This window comes from Geotrypetes seraphini, chromosome 2 (genome assembly GCF_902459505.1).
Source record: "Geotrypetes seraphini chromosome 2, aGeoSer1.1, whole genome shotgun sequence".
Classification (NCBI taxonomy): Eukaryota; Metazoa; Chordata; class Amphibia; order Gymnophiona; family Dermophiidae; genus Geotrypetes; species Geotrypetes seraphini.
Window position 1 is genome coordinate 66,469,322 of NC_047085.1, and position 26,777 is coordinate 66,496,098.

At 46.1% G+C, this 26,777-nt stretch overlaps 1 protein-coding gene across 3 annotated transcripts in view; it reads left to right on the forward strand.

Moving 5' to 3' along the window:
• Positions 1-21,723, forward strand: part of YWHAZ (tyrosine 3-monooxygenase/tryptophan 5-monooxygenase activation protein zeta) — a 104,896-nt gene extending 83,173 nt beyond the window's left edge. For all 3 annotated transcript variants that reach the window (XM_033934369.1, XM_033934371.1, XM_033934372.1), the window contains exons 4-6: positions 705-868; positions 962-1,057; positions 20,692-21,723. In XM_033934369.1, coding sequence (XP_033790260.1) covers positions 705-868; positions 962-1,057; positions 20,692-20,751 — 320 coding nt within the window. In that variant the 3' untranslated portion in view covers positions 20,752-21,723. The remainder of the gene's footprint in view (positions 1-704; positions 869-961; positions 1,058-20,691) is intronic.
• The last annotated feature ends 5,054 nt before the right edge of the window (positions 21,724-26,777 follow it).

Here is a 26,777-nt window from a genome sequence, read left to right on the forward strand (position 1 = left end):
TAATGCAAACTCAGAAGATTTGTTCTACAACCAAAGTTTGCTATGGTGGTCCCGGGGTGGGTACCTGCCTGTGGGTGCTGCAACCCCTTCAGCCGGGTGGCTTCCTTCTCTCGGGGTCCCCGTGCGGCTGCCCTCCTGCTTCGGCCGATGCCTCTGCCGTCCACCAGCAGCTCCCGATTCAAACCGGCCGCCATTCTGCAGAAGCATGCATAGGACCTCTCAACTCCCAAGTCAAGCCGGCCACTGCTCGACAGCACACGCGCCATGTCATGCGTGCTTGTACGTGGTATGCATGTTGTCGGGGTGGCGGGCGACTTGATTCGGGAGTTGAGAGGTCTTGTGCATGCTTCTGCAGGATGGCGGCCGGCTTGACTCAGGAGCCAGGAGGCGCTGGCAGACGGCAGAGGCATCAGCCGAAGCGGGAGGGCAGCTGCACAGGGACCCTGTGAGAAGGAAGCCACCCCGCTAAACGGGCTACGGCACCCACAGGCAGGTACCCACCCCTGGGCCACCATAGCTGAGAGCTCGTTTAGCAAGTCAACACTTGTTTTGTGAGTTAAGGTTTGCAGGAGTGTTTTGCTCGTCTTGGAAAACACTCGCAAACTGTGTTACTTGCAAATCAAGGTTTGACACTACTGCTATTAATGTCAAAAGACTTTAGAGTAATGCAAAACTAAATTTAATTACATCTTTTTAAATTATAGATATAGTGGAGCAGTCGCAGAATGCATACCAAGATGCATTTGACATCAGCAAAAAAGAGATGCAGCCAACACACCCCATCAGACTGGGTCTGGCCCTGAACTTCTCAGTGTTTTATTATGAAATACTCAACAGCCCAGAAAAGGCCTGCAATCTTGCAAAGAATGTAAGTATGTGAATGTGTATGATGTGTTTAGTATTTCTTGAAGATTAGAAGGGAGGGTTAAGTAATATGTAGTAATCTTACTTTTTATTTCAGGCTTTTGATGAAGCTATTGCAGAACTTGATACATTAAGTGAGGAGTCATACAAGGACAGCACGTTAATAATGCAGTTACTGAGAGACAACTTAACAGTAAGTTGAACATATTAGTCTTCTCTTTGCAACTGTAGCAATATATTGTCTTTTTAAATAGTTGGAGCTGAATATTCCAGTTTCATAGACTAGGAATGAGTAAAACGGTGTAAGCTTTATAATTTTTCATCAGTGTGTAAAGGATTGCCTCCATGTAAAAATCAACAAAAAAGCAAAGGAGTAGGGGGTCTACAGTGTCTGTAAAGTTTGAACAAAGATTTTTTCATCCAATGTAAAGTTTAATAAAATCAAGACTCGACATGGAACCGTGTTTCGGCGGACACTCACCTGCATCAGGAGTCACAAATTCAGTTTGAAAATCTCACTGTGTTTCACAAAGAAACATCCTGCAACAGTAAACAGTGAGAGATTTCAAACTGAATTTTTGATGCCGCTGAAGGCGGATGTCTGCCAAAACACAGTTCCATATTGAGTCTTCACTTGATTAAACTTTACATTGGATGAAAAAGTCTTTGTTCAAACTTTACATTGGCTAAAAGACATTGCCAGACCCATTCTCCTTTGCCTTTTTGTACATTTTTCATATCATGAAAATGCCATATTTTTTGCTCCATAAAACGCACTTTTTATCCCCAAAAAAGAGGGTGGAAATGTAGGTGCGTCTTATGGAGCCAATATAAACCCCCCGTCCCCTGGTACCTTTTTTTAAAAAAAATTCCGGCGATCCAGCACTGTCGGCAGGAGCTTTCCGCGCTCCTGCCCCTCCCTCACTGGATGGCTGCTTCTGAGTCCTCATCTCTTGCAGAGAAAAAGTTGTTCTATCCAATGCTTTTTGAACCAAAGTGATTGCTGGTGTCAAAACTGAAATACAAAGCTTTAAAAATGGGTAAAATTTGTTGTTAAATTTTTGCTGCTCTGTTTGACTTGCGATATCTTTGCAAATAAACGAAAGCAGACTTTGAAATTTTCGTAGATGAATAGTAATCAATAGTTGAGCAGGTATACCAAGTAAGAAGTCGCCACTTAAATTTGTTACAAATCTATGGCACCCCAAAGATGAAGCCAAAAATTAGCAAATTGAGTTTTTGGCCAACTTTGACATTGAGGCATCAGAAGAGCACTTAACCTAGAGTTTTGAAACTCTAAAAGCTGATTAAGTACAAAAAGTTGTACATGTAGATTAAATTTCAGGCTGATGTTAGCAATACTCTGTGTACAGGAGGTCCTTGAAGTTGCCCGTTTGTTTCGTACAACACGCACAAAAAGTTTAGGGCCTCTACTTGGGCACCTCTTACTAAGTGAATTTCATGTTTTCAAGGTTGAAACTTTGCATAGCTTAGTGCCATAAGTTAGGGTACTTACATGCCAAGTTTCATTAAAATTGAAGATGGTAAGATGGGAACAACTTGGAACAGTTGACATGGAATGACCCAATACTGTTTTCAACACCTCCAACTTCTCCTTGCTCTTTGCTGCCCCCAGTCATTATTTCTTCTGCAGGCGAGCCTGTAGGAGCAACTTTGATCTGCTTGGCCATCTTTTTTGTTGTTCATGCATTTTTTTTGTGGGATTTTGTGTTCGTGTTCAGCTCTAGCATGCGTGAGAGGAGCAGATTTCAGTTTGCAGCTGACAGGTAGATCCTGCGGGGAACTTCTCAACCAGCCTACTTGAACTGTGGAACTCAGGGGTTTCCCCTGCTGTTTTTGCTCACTCCTTGATTTGATCAGGAGTGGTACGGCTATGATACAAAGATAAGTGGGTAAGGGATGGGCTGAAGAGAAAAAAAAAAAAAGATGAGGATAAGGAGAGGAACTGTGGGGTTAAAAGAGCAGGAGGCTGAGAAGAGAGGATCAGGATAGAGAGATGTACTCGTAAGTAGCAGGAGTGGTGAAACTACATAGGAAGAGAAATCAAGAGCAAACAAAAGATAATTTTCAGATTTTTGGAGGCATGGTTTGAATGGCTGTTCCTTTTCTTACCTCATATGTTCTGTTTCCTGAGAATTCAGAGTACCAATCCATGTAGACCTAATTCACTCAGTTTTAATAATAATAATAATAATAATAACTTTATTCTTATACTAGTCTTTAAGCCCGTTACATTAACGGGTGCTAGAAAGCAGCCCCCTTTCCCTCTCCCCCTCCAGTTCCTCCCTGTCTCTCCGTAGCCCCCCTTCTGTCTTCCCCCCTAAGCAAAATGATCTGCCTCCCAGCACACCCCTCCCCCCCCCGAAGCAGCTCCCTTTCCCTCTACCCTGCCAATTCCTCCCTGACAGTGTCTCCGTGGTCCCCCTTCTGTCTCCCCTCCCAAGCAAAGCTGTCTGCCTCCCAGCACACCCCTCCCCCCCAAAGCAGACCCCTTTCCCTCTACCCCTCCAATTCCTCCCTGACTGTCTCTCCGTGGCCCCCCATTTTTTCTCCCCCCCAAGCAAAGCTATCTACCTCCCAGCACACCCCTCCCCTAAAGCAGACCCCTTTCCCTCTGGCCCTCCAGTTCCTCCCTGACTGTGTCTCCGTGGCCCCCCCCCCTTCTGTCTCCCCCCCAAGCAAAGCTGTCTGCCTCCAAGCACACCCCTCCCCCAAAGCAGGCCCCTTTCCCTCTCCCGCTCCAGTTCCTCCCTGTCTCTCTGTGGTCCCCCTTCTGTCTCCCCCCCAAGCAAAGCTGTCTGCCTCCAAGCACAGCCCTTCCCCAAAGCAGGCCCCTTTCCCTCTCCAGCTCCAGTTCCTCCCTGTCTCTCCGTGGCCCCCCTTCTGTCTCCCCCCCAAGCAAAGCTGTGTGCCTCCAAGCACACCCTTACCCCAAAGCAGGCCCCTTTCCCTCTTCCTTCTTCCCAGTTCCTCCCTGTCTCTTCGTGGCCCACGCGATTTTCTCTTCTCGCGGTCTGGCCAGCTCCCCTAGTCCCTTGCCACCGCCGCCACCCCCTTCCTTTCCCGCGGTCGACAAACCTCTTGCCTCCAGCAGCCGCCGCAGCACTGTAAACACGTTGCTTCGCGGCCTCTACTGCCCCGATTTGCTCTTCCATGTCCCTGATGACGTCATCAGAGAAACGGAAGAGCAAATGAAGGCAGTAGAGGCCGCGAAGCAGCGTGTTTACAGTGCTGCGGCGGCTGCTGGAGGCAAGAGTTTTGTCGACCGCGGGTAGGGAAGGGAAGGTGGTGGCGGCGGCAAAGGACTAAGGTAGCCGGCCAGACCGCGAGAAGGGTAGGCTGAGAGGAACTCGGGACCATGGCAGAGGCTCGTTGCACAGTGTAAATACAGTTGCTCAGTGTGAGGCTTCCTTCGCTCTTCCGGGTCTGCATTCCGACTCCTCAACCAGCCAGCCTGAGCCGGCATAGGCGGTTGAGGGTGGAAGGTTGTGGTCGGAGTTGCTAGGCTGCAGCGGATGTGTGAGTTGCGAGTGTGGGGCCTGCAGCTGCGCGAGGTGGAGACGGAGAGCAGGCTGTGGTGACGTTGTAGGCGCGCATGCGCACTCGTATTTTCCCGACGGACCAGGGAACACGTTTTTTTTAGTGCGCATGCGCGGCCTATCATTTTATTATATTAGATACCGCCAACAATCTTGCGACTTCTAGGCGGTTTACAATGAAGAGAAACTGTACAGACAGCGAATTACAGAGTATAGCATTGAACATCAAGTGATAGTAACAGGAGAGTTACAGGGCTGTGTATTACATGGTTTCACAATGAGTAGCATTATAAGTCGACGATATTCAGAGCATAAGTAGGAGAAGAGAAAGGAGATTGCGCTTTGAGTTACAAAGGTGCAAGGCTGTGAAGGTGAAAAAGATAACATAAGATGTTGATGAGAAGTAAGTTGTTAACTTGGTACATTTGAATGAAGGACGGGCACCAGTGGGAAAAATTGGTAACAATTAAAGATAGAAATTTTGGCAGAAGAGGGTAGACGGACTCCTTGGGATGGGAGGAGGCTCCGATTTTAGGAGAGAAGTCTGGTTAGGTTATAAATTTCTTAAACAATGTGGTTTTTAGTTCTTTCCTAAAGATACTATATGATTCTCTGGCGGCATAAGTGAAGTAGCCTGTCCAAGTTTGCAGTCTACCTGCTTGGAATTTGAATGTTCTATCAAAGAAGGTGCGATATCTACAGCCTATGATATTTGGGTAGGTAAAGAGGTTACGGTTTCTGGTAGTAAGTAGTAAGAGTGATAGTAATAGTAGTAAGAGTGATAGACTGCATTGAATGCAGCAGAAATATCAAACTGCAGCAGGACAGTGTTTACCTTTGTTTAGTTAGGTTTTAACTTTTGAGATTCTAGCAATAAGGATTATATGCAAGTTCACAAAGTCGGGTGTAAAAGGCACAGAGGACTGAGAACCCCCTTCAAGAGAGAGGTTAGACCACCTTTTTGCCTTGGGGCCATCAGAATCTTTACTAGGCACTGGCACCACATCATGGGACTCCAAGATGGTGTTATCATCACCTTTCTGTCCCAACAGACATTTGACAGCATTAATAAGATGGTCAAAGGCTGAACCCGAGGTTCATGCCTTTCCAGCATGCGCAGCAGAACATGTGGTGTAAGGGTGCTCTTTGGATGCCCAACTGGCACAAATGTCATATGATTTCATGTCATTAGAGCATGAGGACTCCACCATCAGGATAAAAAAAACAAGGTATTTTGAAGAAGTTTGAGAATTAAGTTTTCAAATGAGGAAAAAAATCCAAGATGGCCAGTACCAAGATTTACCGCTGAAAAACAGCTGTAACTTCAACGGAGGACCTTAAAAACCCAGCAATTTTAGGATTTCTGTGGTGGGGGAACAAGGATACAACAAAATATAACTTCAGAAAACACAATTTCAGACACCCCCCTCCTCCAACTGCCCCATGGGCTGTGACAACCCTACTCAGACCAGACGCTGGGAAGATGTGCTGCAGCCTGTCACAGTTCCTCTCATGATAGCTGGAAGTAGGAGAGGACCTCTGCCACCAGGAAAATTGCCTGTTCTTTAGCAACTCTCCAGCCCAGCATAGGTTAATCTTACAAACAGGTATATATCTCATCATGACCAGCAGGTGGAGACTGAGACAAAACTTTGGAACTGTACGTATCTGGCTCCCTCCCTTATTACCTCGGTCTTCTCTCAATCTCCAGCAGATGTGGTGAGCCCTTGGTAGGGCTGTTGGAATTTGTTTAGAAATTTTTGTCCTTTTTTGTTGCCGGACTGAGCTTGGGTGGACCCTGTTTGGGGGTCCATCTGACCTCGGGGGGGGGGGGTCAAACCCAGCGGGTCTCGAGCAGGGTCCCTCCCCCTCTTTCTTCTACCTCCCCAACATTTTTCTGGAGGTGCCTCAACAGTAGGTCTTACCCCCTGGTGGTAAGGTATATTGTTTAGAGAGCCAGTAGAGTCTGTTCTGTGGGGAAAAAAAACCCTGAGGTAGTGCCAGTCTGAAAGGTTGCTTTCCCTTTAAATATGCTATAAATTACTGTATTTTTCAACTGACTGGCACTTTTCTTTCAGCTAGGTCGCTTATGGAGCATTTGAGCACTTCTCAGGAAGAGAGGTGCATAATTTGGTCCATATGCGAGGCACTCGCAGCCAGCCTGAAAACAGCTGTTCGAGCCGGTACGGTGGAAGAACCTTGGCAGCAGGTGCCAGTGTCCAGGGCTCGCCACCGCTAGTGCCTCACAAGCTGGCAGAGCTTTACAGGGAAGCCCGGTGTTTTCTTGCCACCCAAGGAGGGATTTCCTTAGCCGCCACCGGTGCAACTGGTGATTTCCTGTCGCTGGATTTTTCTCCCAGCTGATGCCAGCTTTTGCCTGCTTTACCAGCTGGGACAGGTCAGTCTTCTCAGCTGCTACAGGACCTGGAGGGGTTATTTTTGGTGCTTTTTTTTGCTGATTTTCCTCAGATAGCCCCTCCATCTTGTATTTAGCCTCAGGTGACTTCTCCCTGTTTTGACATAGCAGGGACAGGTTACAGCTGGGACCCCTGCTAGGGCAGGGAGTCCATGGGGCCACTGGGGGGGGTTCCCCCTCATTTTCTTTTTTATGTAAAGCGCATTTTCTGGCTGCCGGGGGTCTTGGGGATTTGTTTCCTCTGTGCCCCCTGATATTTTGACCCTTTAATTCTTTTCACGTCCCCTCTCCTCTCTCAGATGAGGACTTGTTGTCTGAAGAGAGTTTTAACTAATGCATGAGGACCTGGACCCTTGGGAGACACCTCCAGGATCCTCTCGAGGGGATGGCCGCTGGTACCGGGAACTTGTTTTATTCCGTCTACCAGCGAAGAGGCATTTGAAGTGTGCCTTTTTCAGAGGGACAAGCTCTCGGATCTGATTCAGTAGATCTCCTCGGTGTTGCGCTTTGAGGAAGCACCCCCTGCAACCCCGAGTGTTGAGAACCCTCTTTGGGGGATTTCCTCTGCTTCCCACTCTTGTCCAATACATCCATTTTTTTTCTAGATATTATCCTGGCACAGTGGACTTTGCCGGAGGTATATTTTTGTTTTGCGCACTCCTTGGCTTGTTAGTATCCCGTCTCGGTGGGGGATAGGACTACCTTAAAGTCACCAGTGATGGATGCAGCGGTCTCAGCTATTGCTACGCGGCATACTGTGCCCGTCGATTGCAGTTCTGTCTTAACAGACTCTGAGGAGTGTAAGTTGGAGACCATTCTTAAACAGAATTTTGATGTCTGCTTTGGGGGTCCAGGCAGCTATTTGTGCGGGTCTGGTGGCTCGAGCCATGTTTCGGTGGGCCGAGTGGGTCTGATGGTCAGGAAGTGGCGGAGATTCAGATGGCTGCCTCTTTCCTCTGACGCCCTCTGTCTTGCAGACATCTGCCAAATCCATGGCTGTGCGTCGGGTTTTGGGCTTGGTTGACGGATGTGGTGTCCATCACTAAAACTAAATTTTCTTTTCGGGGGTCCTTGTTGTTTTCCAGAGGTTTTGGACTAGTTAGTTCAAACTCTGACGGACTCTATATAAAGTGCCCTGCCTGCCTGAAGACAGTGCTTGCCAGGTTGTTCAAGGTGGCACTGCTCGAGGGAGTCTGCGAGATTTCCACAGGAACCGCCCTGAGCATGGAACTGCTCCCTACCCGACCTCTGATTTTGCCAGGGGTCATTTATTTCAGCGAATGCAGTCCTGTCATGCCCATCAGGAGGCTGAGAATCCCTCCGCCGGTTCCCCCACTGTCTATCCTGCCCAATGACTTTGTGCCCGCACCCCCTCTGGTTCCGGTGGGTGCTCGGCTGGAGGTGATTGGGGACGGTTCTGCTCTGCAGTTTGCCCATTTCCTGCCAGATCATTTGCTAACTTCTCCTTGTCAGGCAGCGTGGAAGAAGCAGTTTTTTTGCCAGATCCTTAAGATTGCTAGATCTCTAATCTGTTGTTTTGGTTCCCCCTCAGGCATGTTGCACTTTCAGGTACTCGATTTACTTTGTGGTGCCCAAGAAAGTTGGGTCCTTTCGGCCCATCTTAGACTTGAAGGGAATCTACAGGGCTCTCAGAATTCTGTCTTTTTTCTTGGAGACACTGCGATATGTGATATGTGAGCAACAAGAACTGCAACAGAGAAGTACTGAAGGACCAGTTCCGGATGCTAGGAAGGAAGCTGAGGAACAGAACACAGAGGATAGCATTCTCGGAGATCCTGCCGGTACCCAGGGCAGATGAGCAGAGACGGATGGAGCTGCAAGCAGTCAACGCGTGGATGAGGTGCTGGTGTGAAGAAGAAGGATTCTACTTTGTGCGCAACTGGATGTCGTTCTGGGGAAAGAGCAAGCTATTCAGGAAGGATGGACTCCACCTTAGCAGAGACGGAACGAGGCTACTTTGCAAGCAACATCAAGAGAGAAGTTGAAGTTTTTAAACTAGGAAGAAGGGGAAAGCCGACAATTGACCGAGAGATTCGATGATTCGGGAACCGATATACCCAGAGGATACTGTGCAGGAAGATGGCAGGGAAGACTCACCAGATCGCAGACAAAACAGACCGAAAGATACACAAGAGGGAAGGACACGCAAGAAGGGAACAGGCTGCAAACTCAAGTGTATGTACATGAATGCAAGGAGCCTTAGAAATAAGATGGATGAATTAGAAGCTATGGCACAAAAGGATAACATTGACATTGGCATCACGGAAACATGGTAGAATGAAAATGTCTGGGACACGGTGCTACCGGGATACAAGCTATACCTCAGAGACAGAGTGACTCAAAAAGGAGGAGGCATTGTCATATACATCAAAGAGGGAATTGAATCTACTGGAGAGAACATGCCACAACAAACAAATAAGTTAGTCTCTATGGGTCAAAATTCCAGGAACAAAATGGACCAGAAACGAGGATAGGCATCTACTACCAACCCCCAGGGCAGTCCGAAGAAATTGATGAAGAAATGACGGATGAAATTAAATGCAATTGCAAGAGAGGCAACGCAGTTATCGCGAGCAACTTCAACTATCTGGGGATAGAATGGAACCTAAGCTCCTCTGGCTGTGCTAGAGAGACCAAGTTCCTGGAAACTGTAGGCGATTGCTTCCTGGAACAACTTGTCAAAGAAAATATGAGAGGAAAAGCAATTCTGGACTTAATTCTAAATGGTCTGCAAGGACCGGCACAGAATGTAGAAGGGATGCTGGGAAACAGCGATCGCAATATGATCCGCTTCAACATGGAAATAGGAGCGAAACATTGGTCCAGAACGACTGCCACGGCGCTAAACTTCTGAAAAGGGAATTATGAAAGGATGAGACGCATGGTGGGGAAGAAGATTAAAAAGAAGGTAAAGGCGCTAGAACAAGCTTGGTCTCTTTTTAAGGATATGGTCACTGAGGCGCAAAATCCTATATATACCATGTATCATCAAGGGCTCAAAGAGGAAAAAGAATAAAGAACCGGCGTGGCTCGCTGTAGAGGTTGAGGAAGCGATCAGAGACAAAAAAAACCTCATTTAAGAAATGGAAAAGATAAAAAACGGATGAAAACTGGAATAAGCACAAACATCATCAACACAGGTGCCATAAGGGGATAAAAGGAGCCTAAAGAGACTACGAGGAAAAAATAACCAAGGAGGCGAAAAACTTTATGCTGTTCTTTCGATATATTAAAGAGAAACGACCCGCGAAGGAAGCGGTGGGACCGTTGGATGACCAAGGACTAAAGGGAGCGCTAAAGGAGGACAAAGCAATTGCGATAGACTAAACACGTTTTTTGCGTCTGTATTTACCGAAGAGGATATACACAGCATACCGGAATCCATCAGGTTATATGCTAGAAGTGAAAACAGGAAACTGATAGGGTTAACTGTCAGTCTAGAAGAGGTATGCAGGCAGATTGATAAGCTTAAGAGTGATAAATCCCCGGGACCAGATGGCATCCATCCGAGGGTCATCAAGGAATTGAAAGAGACCATAGCTGAACGGCTTCAACTAATAGCCAATCTGTTGATCAAAACGGGAAAGATTCCGGAGGATTGGAAGGTGGCGAATGTTACGCCGATCTTCAAAAAAGGTTCATGGGGAGACCCAGGAAACTACAGACCGGTGAGTCTGAATTAGGTACCAGGAAAGATGGTAGAGTCGCTGATAAAGGACCGCATCATTGATCACCTTGATGGATACGGGCTGATGAGGACCAGTCAGCATGGTTTCAGCAAAGGCAGATCTTGTTTGACAAACTTGCTGCATTTCTTCGAGAGAGTAAACAGGCAGATAGACAAGGGCGTTCGACAAGGTTCCACATGAACGACTACTTTGGAAAATTGTGAGCCTTGGAATCGAGGGTAAAATACTCATGTGGATTAAAAACTGGCTGAAGCATAGGAAACAGAGAGTGGGGGTAAATGGACAATACTCGGACAATACATCGTCAGTGGGGTGCCGCAGGGCTCGGTCCCATGCCCTTCAACATCTTTATAAACGATCTGGACATAGGTACGACGAGCGATGTGATTAAATTTGCAGACAATACAAAGTTATTCAGAGTAGTGAAAACACAGGGGGATTGCGAAGATCTGCAATGTGACATAATCAGGCTTGAGGAATGGGCATCAACATGGCAGATGAGGTTCAACGTGGATAAGTGTAAAGTGATGCATGTCGGTAACAAAAATCTCATGTACGAATACAGGATGTCCAGGGCAGTGCTTGGAGAGACCTCCAAGGAAAGAGACTTGGGAGTTCTGTTCGACAAGTCGATGAAGCCGTCCGCGCAATGTGCTGTGGCGGCAAAAAGGGCGAACAGAATTCTAGGAATGATAAAGAAGGGAATCACAAACAGATCTGAGAAGGTTATCATGCCGCTGTACCAGGCCATGGAGAACCCTCACCTGGAGTACTGCGTCCAGCACTGGTCACTGTACATGAAGAAGGACACGGTACTACTCAAAAGGGTCCAGAGAAGAGCGACTAAGATGGTTAAGGGGCTGGAGGAGTTGCCGTACAGTGAGAGATTAGAGAAACTGGGCCTCTTCTCCCTCGAGCAGGGGAGATTGAAAGGGGACATGATCAAAATAATCAAGGCAATGAAGGGAATAGACTTAGTAGATAAGGACAGGTTGTTCACCCTCTCCAAGGTAGGGAGAACGAGAGGGCACTCTCTAAAATTGATAGGTGATAGATTCTGTACGAACATAAGGAAGTTCTTCTTCACCCAGAGAGTGATAGAAAACTGGAACGCTCTTCCGGAGTCTGTCATAGGGGAAAACGCCCTCCAGGGATTCAAGACAAAGTTAGACAAGTTCCTGCTGAACCAGAACGTACGCAGGTAGGGCTAGTCTCAGTTAGGGCGTTGGTCTTTGACCAGAGGGCCGCCGCGGGAGCGGACTGCTGGGCATGATAGACCACTGGTCTGACCCAGCAGCGGCAATTCTTATGTTCTTATGATATACGGTGTGGGGAGTGGTGTCTTCTCATGTTTCCCTGCCTAACATCTTAAAGTTCTTGCAGGATGACCTGGACAGGTGGCTGGCTTGGTCTTCTCTCCGGGTTCAGCTTGCAGCCCTGTCAGCCTTTCATGGTTTATTACTGGGTCAGTGTCTGACTGCCATTCCTGATATCGTTCACTTCTTGCGGTCGGCCAAATTGCTCAATCCTCCTGTGCGACCATCTGTTTCCTCTTGGGATTTGAATCTGGTTCTGTCCGGGCTGGTGTGCTCCCTGTTTGATGCCTTTGGGTACCTATTCGTTGAAGGACCTTGCTGTTCAGGCGATCTTCTTGGTAGCTATTACTTCTGCTAAACGTGTTTCAGAGCTGCAGGTTTTCTTGTAGGTCTCCCTTCCTGGTGTTTTCTATGGAATGGGTCGTGTTATTGGCTGTTCCTTCCTTTCTGCCAAAGGTAGTTTCTCTTTTTCATGTTACTCAGTCGGTGGTCCTCTCAGTGCTTGGTAGTTGGGAGGGTTCTTCTGAGCAGAAACAGTTGCGCAAATTGGATGTTGTTTGGGTCCTTCGGGTCTGCATGCGGAGGACCCAGGAGATCAGGAAATCAGATCATCTTTTTGTCCTTCTAGCAGGACCTCGTAAGGGGAATGGCGCTTCCATTGCAAGTTGGATCAAGGAGACTATTGCTTCTGCTTACCTTCTTAAAAAAAAAAAAGCCTGTTCTGGAATTTCTCAAGGCTCATTCCACTCGGTTTCAGGCCACTTCTTAGGCTGAGTCTTTGCTGGTGCCTCCAGTAACACTGCTGTTTGGTCTTCCTTGCATTCCTTTGTCAGATACTACCATGTGGACGTTCAGGCGCGTTGGGACCCGGTGTTCGATGAGTGTGTTCTGGTGTTGGCCCTTCGGACATCCCACCCGTGATGGGGACTGCTTTGGTACATCCCGCTTGTAAGATTAACCTTTGGTCTGGAGAGTTACTAAAGAAGGAGAAATTAGGTTCTTATCTGCTAATTTACTTTCTTTTAGCCTCTCTAGATCAGCATAGGACCCCATCCTGTCTATTGTCGTGTTCGTGCATGCAGATTTTGATTTTTCAGTCAGTTTCTAGTATTTTTCTAGGGCCGGCGAAATTAAGAACAGCGGCTGTGGCTTGGCTGGCGTAGCTGGCGAGCTGTGGAGATCTTTGCTATTTGCATTTTCCAACAGCATTCCTGTTTTTATTTGTTGATACTTCTGTTCGGAGTCCTGTTTGTTTTCTGTATATGGTTCTTAGTTCTGCTTGGCTATTCGGCAGACTGAGGTAACATGATATGTACAGCTCCAAAGTTTTGTCTCATTCTCCACCTGCTGGTCATGATGAGATATATACCCTCTTGTAAGATTAACCTATGCTGGTCTGGAGATGCTAAAAGAAAATAAATTAGCAGGTAAGAACCTACTTTTTCCTTCTGACTTTTCAGCTGCCAGTCAGACCCCAGCCAGACCGAGCCTCAACCCCCAGTATCAGAATTCAAAACACCACGAAGAGGGGAGAGGAAAAGTGCAGCCGACAAGTGTGCGCTCTGAAGAAATGCAATTGGTTCCTGTACAGCCTGTGCTAGCACTTCTGATCGTCAAGGAGTGAGCAAACAGCTGGGTGTATGGGCCTCAATTGCATTTCTTCAGAATGTACACTGTGTTGGCTGCACTTTTCCTCCCCCCTCTTCATGGCATTTTAAATTCTGGTACCGGAGGATTGAAGCTCAGTCCGGCTGGGGCCTGACTGGTAGCTGAAGAATCGGAACAGGCAGTTTTCCTGGTGGCAGAGGTCCTCTCCTATTTCCAGCTACCCTGAGAGGAGCTGTGTCAGGCTGCAGCACATCTTCCCATAGAAGCATCCTTGCCACCGAAATTACTGAAGCCCTAATTTTGACATAATGTACACTTCTTGTAAAATCCCACTTTATTCTGGGACCAGTGAGTTATTTCCCTCCACCTGCCAGGGTCTGAAGGAAGCCTCAAAACATCAGAGGCTTTCCCCCCCATCCCTTACATATCTCCTCTCTGAGCATGCTCACCAGTCTTTTTTTCTTCCTACAAAGCCAGGCTGTAGGAGCTCATCTTTCCTGCTCGTGTTTTATTTTGTGACCTTTCAGTATTTTTTTGTTCATGGTTTTCACCCTTGTGCTGTGGAGATTTTCTGTGGGGACATCCTTGACTGCAGGAGATTGCAGACTGTTGGAGAATATCTGCTTCTGGGGGGTTCCCTGCTCAGCAGTAAGCCCTCTGGACAGCCTGCACATCAGATCGGGGCTCTGGGACCTTTCCTTTGGAAGCTAGCTCACCCCAGGTTCGTCCGCTAATGGGTATAGTGCAGGCTGAGACTGTTCATGAAGGCACGAACGGGATCAGAGCCAGACTGCATCCCTCCGCCAGGCGTTTGTGCAGCGTGTCCACAGGTGGTGGAGGTCTCCAACTGTGGTGATCAGGCCGGTGGGACAGTCAGAAGACTTGAAATCCAGATTTCCAGTTGACTGAGCTAAAGGATTTCCCTGCAAGCTGTTCAGCTGCAAACAGTTTCATTCCGCACAGTGAGTAAAAGGTTTCAGTTTCTCCTGTGAGCACATGGTTATGTGAGAGCAAACTGACAGCTTGAATCAGAGATGGGGGGCCTTTAAAAAGGGGGGTTTTAGGTGGTTTCCCTGCATGTCCTATGCCTCACCCCACCCTAAAATCTGTTTTTGAGGGTTCTCTGTGGTTTTTCTGGGCCATTTTTAGTCAAAACAGGGCCTCAGTGATCATTTTGGATTTTTCCAGATTTAATTTCAAAGTTATTTTTCATATTTGCCAGCTTCATTTTTTAAAGAAAAACACAGATGACATCCCCAGGGCAGGATGGAATGGATTCATTCCTCATTTGCAGTGGATGATTGTTGGTTGCGCAGCCGTGTTCAACATGTGCTGAGGGGGGAATATTTACTTGAATACGAGGAGGATCCTCTGGGGAGGATCTTCAAGTACCTTATGCCCTGCCTCCTACGAAATTGACATCAGGGGTCCTGAGGCGTGCGCTGGTGGCATTTTGGTGAATTGTAAGCACAGCTCCAGTGAAAACCTCATGAATCTTTCAAACATTCCAAATCTGAGGTGAAGTCGGCTTTCACCGCAGAGGATGGTTTTCCCCTGAAATTTGTGCACATGTTTTATCAGGCATACTTAGTTTAAAAGTCCCTATCTGTTTACCTTCTACCAGCTTCAGTGCCGGTCACGGACCCTTGCTCCAAGGGACCAGGGTCTGTCTTCCTGTGAGTATACCAGCCCACAGTTTTGCTAGACACTCTTTCCATTCCTCTGCTTTCACAGGATCCGGGTGGTGCAGAGCCTGTGATTTGGGGGAGGACCCCCACTGTGTGCAGGTTCTTCAAACCTGCACACCTTGTGGATTTAATCTCTGATTCTCTGCAGGAATTGAAGCTACAGATGGAACAGCCAGTCTCTGATGAACAGTCTGCCTCTTTTCCGGATCATCCTGATGTTGTCTGGATTCTTACAGATATCTGTGAAACTTCTGAGGGTCCCTGGAAATGTGCTCGAGCCATGGCATGGCTTTATTCCATGGCGGATGGCTTTAACAAGCGCTTTACTTCTCCGAAGGTGGATTCTTGGCGTATATTACCAAGCACACATCGCCATATATCTCTTCATAGCAATTGGAGATGTGTGGTCCTGAAGGATGTCCAGGACCAAGGCGTGAATTTTATCCTTAAGCGTCTGTTTAATTTGCCATGGCTGGGGTCAAAGTGGAGACGGTCTCCTCGTGGCACGGGCATGTCACTCCAAGCTGCGTCTTGATCCTGGCACTGTGGTGCTTTGGGATTTCGATTTTCTCATTCTCCGGGTTGGCACCTATTCTGTTTTGGCTCGCAAGATGCTCTGGATCCAGCAATAGTCTGGTGATTCATCTTCTAAGGCTACTTTAAGCCAGTTGCCCTTCAAGGATCAGCTCCTGTTCAGTAAGGGTCTGAGTGACCTTATGGCCAATGTTAGGATCTTAAACCCAAGGCATTACCTGGGCGCAGGTCCTGCCCTTCTGGACGTTCAAATTTTCATCCCTTTCAGCATTCTTGCCCATACTCGAGCCCTTCCACAGGTCATCATTCCTCATCATCTGCCAGACCACACTTTGGCAGGTCTCGCTGTCAGCAGTCTGCGCCAAGTCATCCAGCAGCTGCTGCCAAGAAACAGTTCTGATGCCAAGCTGCTGCCCCCCTCTGAGCATCGGGGTGCAGTTGTCAGTCTTTTTGGCAAAATGGGAGGCCATCATCTCCAACTGCTGGGTTCTGGAGGTTCTCCGAGGTGGTTACAAGTTGGTGTTTCTCTGTCCTCTGACCGAGTGTTTTCTGGATTCCCCTGCCAGCCGCCACAAGAAGGTGGTTCAGGTGTAGGCCACAGTCTGTAGACTTTTGGATATTGCAGCCTTAGAACCCAGAGCAAGACTCGGACTCTGGGAGATATTCGATATACTTCATTGTTCTAACAATTGGAGACCAATTCTGAACCTCAAGGCAGTCAATGCAGCCCTGAAAGTCCCTCAATTCCGCATGGAGACGGTATGCTTGGTGATCGCATCAATGGCACCAGGAGAGTTTCTAGCTTCCCTGGATCTGAATGAAGCAGATCTCCACATTCCCATTTTCCTGGACCACCAGAAGTACCTGTGATTCCATATTCTGTGCAACATTTCCAGTTTGCGGCACTGCCTTTGGGTTAACAACAGCACCCCGGACCTTCACCAGATTGATATTGGTGGTGACGGCCCATCTGGGTGTCCTGGTTCACCCTTATCTGGATGACTGATTGATCAGAGTGTGCTTTTTGTCTGGAGGCATCAGGTTGTCCATCAGGTGGTACCGTTGCTGCAACGTTTGTGTTGGGTGATCCATTTCAGAAAGAGTCACCATGAGCCCACTCAGGATTTGGAGTGCCCGGGAGTTCGGTTTCACATGGGTCAGCACGTGTTTCTGCCCATGTCCCATCAGGAGAGGCTATAGGAGGTTATCAGGGACCTTCTGGCCACTCTGGTCCCGACAGCATGGCAGTATCTCCAGGTTCTGGGGGACCATGGTGGCATTGATCAATGTGGTTCCTTGGGCCAGAGCCTGCCTGCGTCCGCTGCAGGATGCCCTGCTTTCACGCTGGAATCCAAAACAGAACCAGTTACATAGATCCCTGCCCTGGATGACGGTGGCTCACAACAGCCTAGTATGGTGGTTGTGTCCTCTCTTTGTCCCAGGGTGTTCCACCCCGTGTCTCGGACTGGGTGATCTTGTTGACAGATGCGAGTCTGAAAGGATGGGAAGCAGTGTGCATGTCACTCTGTTCAGGACCGGTGGGCGCCCTCAGAGCGCAAGAGCTCGATCAGTTGCCTGGAACTTCAGGAGATTCAGCTGGCCCTTCTCTTCGGGTGATTCAGCTGGCCCTTCTCTTCGAGAGTCGTCTCTGTCATCGAGCTGTCCGTGTGTTCTCGGACAATACCATGGTGGTGGCTTACGGCAATTGTCGACATGAAAAGTTCCCCTCTGAGCGAGGAGGCTCAGCTGCTCTTTTGGTGGGCAGAAAGATGCCTCGTGGCACTGTCTGTGGTGCAAGTGGCAGGAGTGGACAACGTCCAAGCAGACTCTCAGTTGTTAGACACTGGACCCTGGAGAGTGGTCACTCTCTCGAAGAACATTCATTTGCATAGTGGATCATTGGGGTTTCCCACATTAAACTTTATGGCGACGGTGGCCAACAAGAAAGCTTATAGTTTCTTCAGTCAGCGAGATGCCAGAAGCAAAGGCCTGGATGCTCTGGTTCAGCCCTGGCCCCAGGAGGGTTGTGTTTGTCTTCCCTCCGTGGCCCATGATAGGGTGTCTGTTGAGGTGCATAGTGGCCCATGAGGGTCTGGTGATTCTGTTGGCACCCGATTAGCCCAGGCGGCCATAGCATGCCGACTTGGTTTGGCTCAAGCAGGTTGGGGGCTCAGGCTCTCTTGTCATTCTTGCCTTCTCACACAGGGTCCGTTTGTGATGCAAGATCCTGACTGCTTTGGTCTTACGGCATGGCTCTTGAGTGCACGGCCTTGACTAGCCGAGGCTATTCTTCAGCAGTGACTGCCACATTGCTTCACAGCAAGCGGAAATCCACAGTTGGCAGCCTATGTGAAGGCTTGAAGGTATTACCAGGCCTGGTGCGCCCTGTTGACCAGTAGACCCTTCTTTTCCATAGATTCCTCGGGTCCTGGAGTTTCTGCAAGATAGCCTGAAGAAAGGTCTAGCAATAGCTTTGCTCTGGGTACAGATTGCTGGGCTTTTGGATATGGACCCTCCTTCCCCGAGGGGCTCATTGGCAGTCCATCCAGATAGGTTTGTTTTTTGTGGGGAGCGTTGCAGTTCGGGCCTCCCTTGCACTTTCCCTGTCCAACCTGGAACCTTAATCAGGTTCTTCGTTTTCTTGCTCACCCTCAGTATGTGGCTTTAGAGCAGGTGTCACTGATGGATCTCATGCTCAAGACTATCTTCTTGGGGGCTGTTTCCACAGTCCACAGGGTTTCAGAGCTACAGGCCCTCTCCTGCAGGATTCCTTTTCCACAGATTACAAATTCCACGGTAATGCCACATATTCTTCCTTCCTTTCTCCTGAAAGTGGTTTCTGCTTTCCATGTGAATCAGGAAGTCTGGCTTCCTCTGGTTCACGGGAGCAGGACCGGGTGTTGCGGGCCTTGGACATGCACAGAAGTTTATTGTGGTATCTGGAGGTCACCGAGTTTCGCCTCTCTGACCACCTGTTTGTCTTGGCGGGTCTTGCCCACAGAGGGAAGCCAGCTTCTACGGCTACCATTTCCAGGTGGATTCTTATGGCCATTTCAACAGCACATGTGGCATTCGGAAAGAGGCCCCCCTCTCGGGGTCCAAGCTCCTTCAACCAGAGAGGTTTTCCTCCTCTTGGGCAGTCATCGGGTATTTCTATGGATGAGATTTGCTGGTCTACTACCTGGTCCTCCTTGCATACATTCACCAAGTTGGCCAAGGAGGATGCAGCTTTTGGTGCCTCTTTGTTAGCAGTGGGCTCATCAGTCCCACCCTGAATTTTCGGGACTGCTCTGTTAAATCCCACTGGTCCCAGAATAAAGTGGGATTGTACAAGAACAAAAAGTAGGATTGGACATGAACAAAAGATTAGGTTCTTGCCTCTGCTAATCTTTCTTGTAAATCCATACTTTATTCCAGGAACCCGCCTTATACTTGTTGTTTCACTGATTGTCTGCCTTTACAAATACCAATAAGCTAAGCTTCTGTCCATTTTTTATTAGAGTATCATCAGAATGGGGTTAGCACTCAGTTTGGGGGGGTCACCAGTTAGGGCACCCTCTTCTGTCGGTGCATTTTTTTTCTACTACTAGCACTATTATTGTCATTCAGGTCACTGATCTTTGTTAACCTGATTTGATTATGTTCCCTTGTTGCTGTTTTGCATTTATAATTGTGAGCAGAATATACTTACTTGTGGGGGGAGTGTCCCCGTACCCCTCCCTCTCGTTCTTATCTTCTACAGATGTTCCTGGCTTTTTTCAGACTGGTGAGCATACTCAGAGAGGAGATATGTAAGGGAGGGGGGGAAAACCTCTGAAGTTTTGAGGCTTCCTACAGACCCTGGCAGGTGGAGGGAAATAACCCACTGGTCCTGGAATAAAGTGTGGATTTACAAGAAAGAAGATTAGCAGAGGTAAGAACCTAATCTTTTGTTACTAACCCATCACTAACCAGTTTTAATGTCCCCTCTGACCTTGGGGATCAACTCAATTGATATACTGTATTTTCAGCACCTGGGTCAAAATACCAGGGGATTTCATAATATATTACTTTAAAAATCAACAGGAAAACTTTATAGATAATTCAATATTTTACTGGTAACCAATGAAGTTTTCAGTAAAGATGTTACATGATCTAATCTGCTCCTTCTACAAATCCACCGAGCTGTGGCATTTTGAACAACTTGCTAAACTTTACACCTTACAGATGTCATCCCTAAGTACAGCACTTTACAATAATCTAGTCTCTGGAAATTAACAATTTGGATTACAATAAGAAAATTATAAGTTGATAACATCGATTTCAATCTACTAAGTACTCGCATCTGAAAGAATGTAGCTTTGACCCACAGCTAGCACATCATGATCCTTCATACTCAAAAGTAAAATTGAGCCAAACTCCTAGTATTGTAAATATCTTATGAACAATAATTCTCATATTAACTTCAACATATTGTGGCCATCTAGGATCTTCATTCTTTCCAATCAACATCACATCAGTCTTGGTAATGGTAATGGCCAACTTATGGCCATTATCCATCTGTCAACAGCTTGTAAACACATGGATAATTTTGATTATAATTCAACATTCCAATCATCTATTGGGAAGAAAAACTGAATGTCATCTGCATAGAACAGATAACTCACTTGCAAGTTTTGAAATACATTCCCTAGTGACATCAAAGGTTATACATCAATGCTGAAAGCGCAGAGCCTTATGGAACCCCCTATAGGTAGTCACTGCATCAGATACTCCACCATTATTCTGAACGCTAATTGAGTGCTCTTGGAAACAGGATATGAGCCAGTCATATACAGTACCACCTATTCCCATTACCTTCAGTTTGCCTAACAGAATGTATCAAACGTAGAAGATATATCAAGGAAGACAATACAAAGGTGTTAGTTTTATCTATCTAGTTCTTGCTTGTTTGGATTGGATGGCTATTTGAAATCTGCTTAAGTAACCAATATCTTTTGTGTTTGTGTTTTTCAGTTGTGGACATCAGATACCCAAACAGAGGAATGTGGAGAAGGAGAAGCAGGGGAAAATTAACCAGCCTTTTTTTTGTCTGCCTCATTCTATTAGTTACAGAATAAACAATTTGTCATTCATATTGTCCTAAAAAATGTTTTTTTTTTGTTATTTTTTTGTTTGCAACAGGTTTTGTTACTATTAGATTTATGTGTTCCCATGTGGTTTTCTGTTTAATAGGGGAATAGAGCCAGTTAACATTTGGGTGTTTTAATATCTGGTTTTGATCTAAGGTGGCCTACATGGGTTGTGGAAGTTATACATATTTTAAATATTTGGCATAATAATTTGTTACATTGTGTCTTACCACAAGGCCAGTGTTTGAAACACTTCATGCCCAGGCAGAGAGCTGCCTTTTGTATAATAGTGGGAACATAGGGAAGAATTCATTCTTACAATAGGCACACACTGCTGCTTTTGAACTAAAGCAAATATGGCTGAAAAGAGTCCATACCTATGAATACCATGCAAATTAAATGAACCTACATTGCCCACCATGTGTCTCTACATCTGTAATTTCACAATGTTCCTCATTTAGACCAAGTTTAGTGTGGAAAAGGGCATAAACTTTGCATTCCATTATTTGTAATTATTTGCTTTCATTTTTTAGCTACACTTGTTCTATATTTGTATTTAAACGGTTTAGACCACCTAAGAACAAATGTTACTAGTACAGATGCAGTAACGCTTGAGATCCAATTTCACTGTATGTCAAGCAGAGCAGTAAATTGAAATCCCATGTATTTAATTTTTTATTTTTTTTTAGGTTTTTATTTTTGCATTTTGTGGGGTTTATTTTTAACTTTTCTTTTGATACTTGCTTAACATGCATGTGGCTTGTAAAACAAAAAATAACAGGGAAGTAATTTGAGATGATGGCTAGCTTTGTTAAATGTCTTATTAAATTTTCATGAACAATCCAAGCATAATTGTTTAAAAAAAATTTAAAAAAATGTAAGTTACTGTAAGTGGAATAAAAGTTTTATGAATGGACTTGTTTCCATATGTGTTAATGGTCAAATTCCTAGTATTGTCTAAATATATCTAAAACTGACTATTAATTTGAAATATCAACTTATTTACATTTTGTAAATCATCTTTACAGTAGGATGTTCAAAGTGGGAATACAACTTAGTGTAACTAGATTATATCTTCATCAAGTTTAAAGTTTTTATTAAAATTTGATAAAACCGCTGATTCAATTTCTAAGCGAGATATAAATTTAAAAAAATAAAGGGAAGGCAAAAATAGGCTAAAATAAAATACGCTAAGACAGTACTTTAAAAAAGTAAAACAGAAAAGTTCAAAAGTGTAACTATTACATGACTTACTGAAACAAAAGGGAAGAGGGGAAGAAATCCATTTAAAAAGTAGAAATAGTAACAATCAGCCATACCCATGGATGTTGTCATCTATTTATTTTTTTATTATTCATCTTAACATTCAAAGTATTAACTTTGAAGGAAATAACAGAAATCATTACAACCAATATACATTGGATCAAATACAAAGAAATAAGAAACATACATAATTACAGTCCTCACCTATAGAAGGAGTGGTATAGTGGTTAGAGCTACAACCTCAGCATCTTGAGGTTGTGGGTTCAAACCCCACGTTGCTCCTTGTGACCCTGGGCAAGTCACTCAATCCTCTATTGCCAATGTTAGATAGATTGTGAGCCCATCAGGACAGATAGGGAAAATGCTTGAGTACCTAGATAAATACCTTAAATAAATAGAGGAGCAAGATTAGAAAATTCTAGGAAAAAGGAAATAATCCATTGAAAATAATCCAAAAGAAATAGAACAGGCTAATCCAATGATACAGATTATAATAATAATAATTTTATTCTTAAATACCGCCAAAGCCATAGTAGTTTGAGGCGGTTTACAACAAGAAGAGCTGGACAATCAGTGAAAATAATTACAATGACGTCGAGTACAAGTGGAGAAGGGCGGATACAAGTTGAGTGGGAGTGAGTCAGAGTGATAGACACAGAGTAGGTATCGAGTACATGTAGGAAGCGTACATGGTAAGGCATTAAGAGTTCTTGGTTACAAATCGGTTGAACAGGTTTATTTTGACCAGTTTTCTAAAGTTAAGATAGGTGTGCTTAATGATGTTACCCAGCCAGCCGTTCTGTTGGCTTGCCTGGAAAGCAGGACTCAAGTTACCCTGGTTTTTCCTGAGCTGCCATTGATATCCCCTTACCCTCTAGAAAAAAACTGCAGTTGAACAGGGTCATAAAAAAATATATCTTATCTTGATAAGAAATAAAACATTTACATGGAAACCTTAATTGATAAACAGCTCCTAAGTAGAGAATGACACGGAGACCGTTTACCGCGATAAACCATGGTCACTGCAGTAAATCCACAGGAATGGAGACATTTGCAGTGGGTTTACTGCAGGAACGGGGACAAGACCTTTTACCGCCCCGTGGGAGCGGTGAAAAGTCTTGCTCCTGTGGTAAAAAAAAAATTGCACCTGTGTCAGGCTTAGCATCTCCTCCCCAGCTCCTCTTGCGCCTATTTTACCTTCAGGAGTCAGCCATGCCACGAAGAAGACAGAAGGAACCCAAAACCAATGTGATTTGAAAAATATAATTACCAGACAACAGGTAGAAAAAAAATGTATTTATTTTATATTTTGTGATTAGAATATTTCAGATTTGAAATACCCTGTTTCCCCGATGATAAGGCAGGGCCATCAAATAAGACAGCCCCTCCTTTTTAGAAAAAAATGTAAAATAAGGCACCCCCCCCCCCCCCGCAAATAAGCCATCCACCGATACCTGCGCTTACCCGAATCGGGTGGTACGGTGGGTGACTCCGTGTGGTCCCTCCATCTACCGTATTTGCCTCCATGGCTGCGTGCCGTGCCTCGTCATGAAGTGAAGAGGAGGAAGTGACAGGACTGCAGCGCGCGCACGTGACTCCGCGCAAGGAAACACAGGCAGCTTCCCTCATCCCTCCCTAACGGAGACTGCAGGAGTTTGTTCACGGCCAGAACATCCAAAAGTGAGACACGCAGACAGGTTTCTTTTGCTGTGAGCAATACCACTTACTGTATATAAAGCCTGTTTAAAATGCATACGGTATATAAACAATGGTTTCACATTGTCAAGTCCCCTCTGATGCTGCACTACAGAATAATCTCTTTACTGTGTTTCCCTGATGGAGAACATTGGGGACATTAAATGGTACAATATATGGTATGATGGATAAAGCTGGCCATACACGGTACGATTTTTCGGCCGACCGATTCTTCAGCCGTCAAATAAGACAGCCCCCCCTTTTTAGAAAAAAATGTAAATAAGGCATCCCCCCGAAAATAAGCCCTAGAGCATATTTTGGCCTTCCAAAAATAATAAGACAGTGTCTTACCATCGGGGAAACAGGGTATGTATCCTGCTAGAGCTGGTATTAGACATAACTGGGGACTGCAAAGCCCAGGCTCTGCTGCTAGCTTCCAGCTGGCTTAGGGCTCTTTCTCTGACCAGGGAGCAGTTGCCCTAGTTGCACTCCCATAACACTATTCCTGCCATGTGTGACTAAAGTATTCTGTTAGCTTGATTTTTCTATATAGCATTCTGTAGTAATTTGGTTTGTTTAGTTTTCACAATAGTGGAGGGGAGACGGGTTTTGTTGATCTTTGCTCTATATTATTTGTGTTTATAAAATGATAATTATACAGAATATATCTCTTTTTATACTTTAATAAAATAAGTTCAGTATAAAATCATAACTATTTGAGGCTTGTGCGAATAGGATCTGACAATTTGCAAGGTGGGGACAGGGACTGAGCTCACGGGGCAGGGACGGGGACTGGGCTCACAGGGATGGGGCTGGGACGGGGACCAAGCTCATGGGGACAGGGTGGGAACGGTGATAATTTTTTTTTCCCCATGTCATTCTCCACTCCTAAGGAAATCACCTTATTGCGGTAAGATAAAAATTCCTTCCTTCTAACTTGTGTCCATTTTGAGACATCTGGAAACATAAATCCTTTCTCCTAAAAAGGAGACTTGTTTTGAGTTATAATAGAGATGGTACTAAAGCTTTATCTTGAAAAAATACAAAAAACCAAAAGTGTGGCTCGAGCAATAAGTTCTATGCCTGATGATTCCAACAAAGTGAAACCTCAATTTCTTCTCCAAGAGGCTTTAAATCTTTCTGTGATCTTTTCAAAATGTAAAGTTTCTGTAGAGGAGGAATATTATCTTCTGAGATCTTTAAAGCATTAATCAGAAAATTTTTAAACAAATTTCAAGGAGTACCGTATTTTCATGCATATAACGCGTGAGTTTACAAACCGTGCATAACCTTGTGCGTTATACGCGTGAGCGCGTTTTACAAATTTTTTTTTACATAGTTCCCCCCCGATGTCAGATTCACCCCCCCCCCCCCCCCGCAGGACCACTCGCACACACCCCCACCCCGAAGGACCACTCGCACGCACTCCCACCTGCACCCCCACCCTGAAGGACCGCTCGCACCCCCACAGCCTCCCGACCCCCCCTCCCTCATCATGTAGAAGCTCCTACCGGTGTCCTGCTGCTTCCTCTTGGCGGTCCCGGCCCTTCTGTGAGCCCTGCGTCTGTGCTGCTTGGGCGGGACCACCGGAAGACAAAGCGCAGACGCAGGGCTCACAGAAGGGCCGGGACCGCCAAGAGGAGGCAGCAGGACACCGGTAGGAGCTTCTACATGATATGGGGGGTGTCGGGAGGCTGTGGGGGTGCAAGCGGTCCTTTGGGGTGGGGGTGCGAGTGGTCCTGCCGGGGGGGGGTGAATCGGACGTCGGGGGGGCATCAGGGTGGGGACAGGACTTCAAGGGGGAGAGGAGAGTCGGGGCGGGGGAAAGGAGAGTCGGGCGGCGACGGGAGAGTCGGGGCAGCATGCGCAGTATACGGGTGTGCGTGGTATATAAAATTTTTTTTACATATGTCGGTTTCCCGCGCGCTATACCCGTGTGCGCGTTTTACACGGGTGCGCATTATCTACGTGAAAATACGGTAATATATTTAGGAACAGGAAAATTTAAAGCTCTTTATATCAGAGGTGCCCACACTTTTTTGGCTTGCAAGCTACTTTTAAAATAACCAAGTCAAAATGATCTACCAACAATAAAATTTTAAAAAACACAAAACACACTGTTCATTATCATTTTTAGACAGGGTTTTTTTTCCAAAGAGGTCAAGGCAGATAACTTTAAAATATGCAATGTCACCTCAGAAACAACTATTCAAAATATACCCACTCCCTATTTGCTAAACCACAATAGCAGTTTTTAGTGCAGGGAGCTGCGTTGAATGCCCTGCCCTGCTCTCAAAGTTCATAGGCTCCCTGTGCTAAAATCCGCTACTGCGGTTTAGTAAAAGGGGGCCATAGTGCAAAATATAGACAGCAGATATAAATTCTCAAACTGGACACATTTTTATCACTAAATTTAAAATAAAATCATTTTTCCTACCTTTGTTGTCTGGTGATTTCATGAGTCTCTGGTTGTGTGCATGTAATATTTTGTACCTCCTTTCTGCGTCCTGCATGCTTCGTCTCCTCCAGACCTCATTCCATTCCCCAACCAACATCTCTGTCCTTCCATGAGTCCAACTTTTTCTTCCTCTCTCCATGCCTGCCACCTGACATACTCCATTCCCTCCCCCTTCTCCTTCCGCTCTCCCTGCCCCTCCCCTTTCTTTCTTTCTGTCTCCCTACCCCCTTTCTTTTTTTCTTTCTGTGTCTTTCTTTGCCCCCTGTTCTTCTTTCTCCATAACCCCCCCTTTTTTTCTGTTTCCCCTTTCTTTCTCTCCAAGCCACCACTGGGGCTGTTGTCTGGGAACGGGCCCCCAAACCGCTGTTGCCGCTGAGTTCTCCCTGTTTCCCGACGCTGCAACAGGCCAGCAGCCTTCCCCCCGATGTCAATTTTGACATCAGAGAGGAAGTTCCGGGCTAGCCAGGCGATTGGCTGGCCCAGAACTTCCTCTCCAACGTCAGAATTAATGTCAGGGGGTAGGGAGGAGGCTGGCTTGCCCGGCGCTTCTTTAG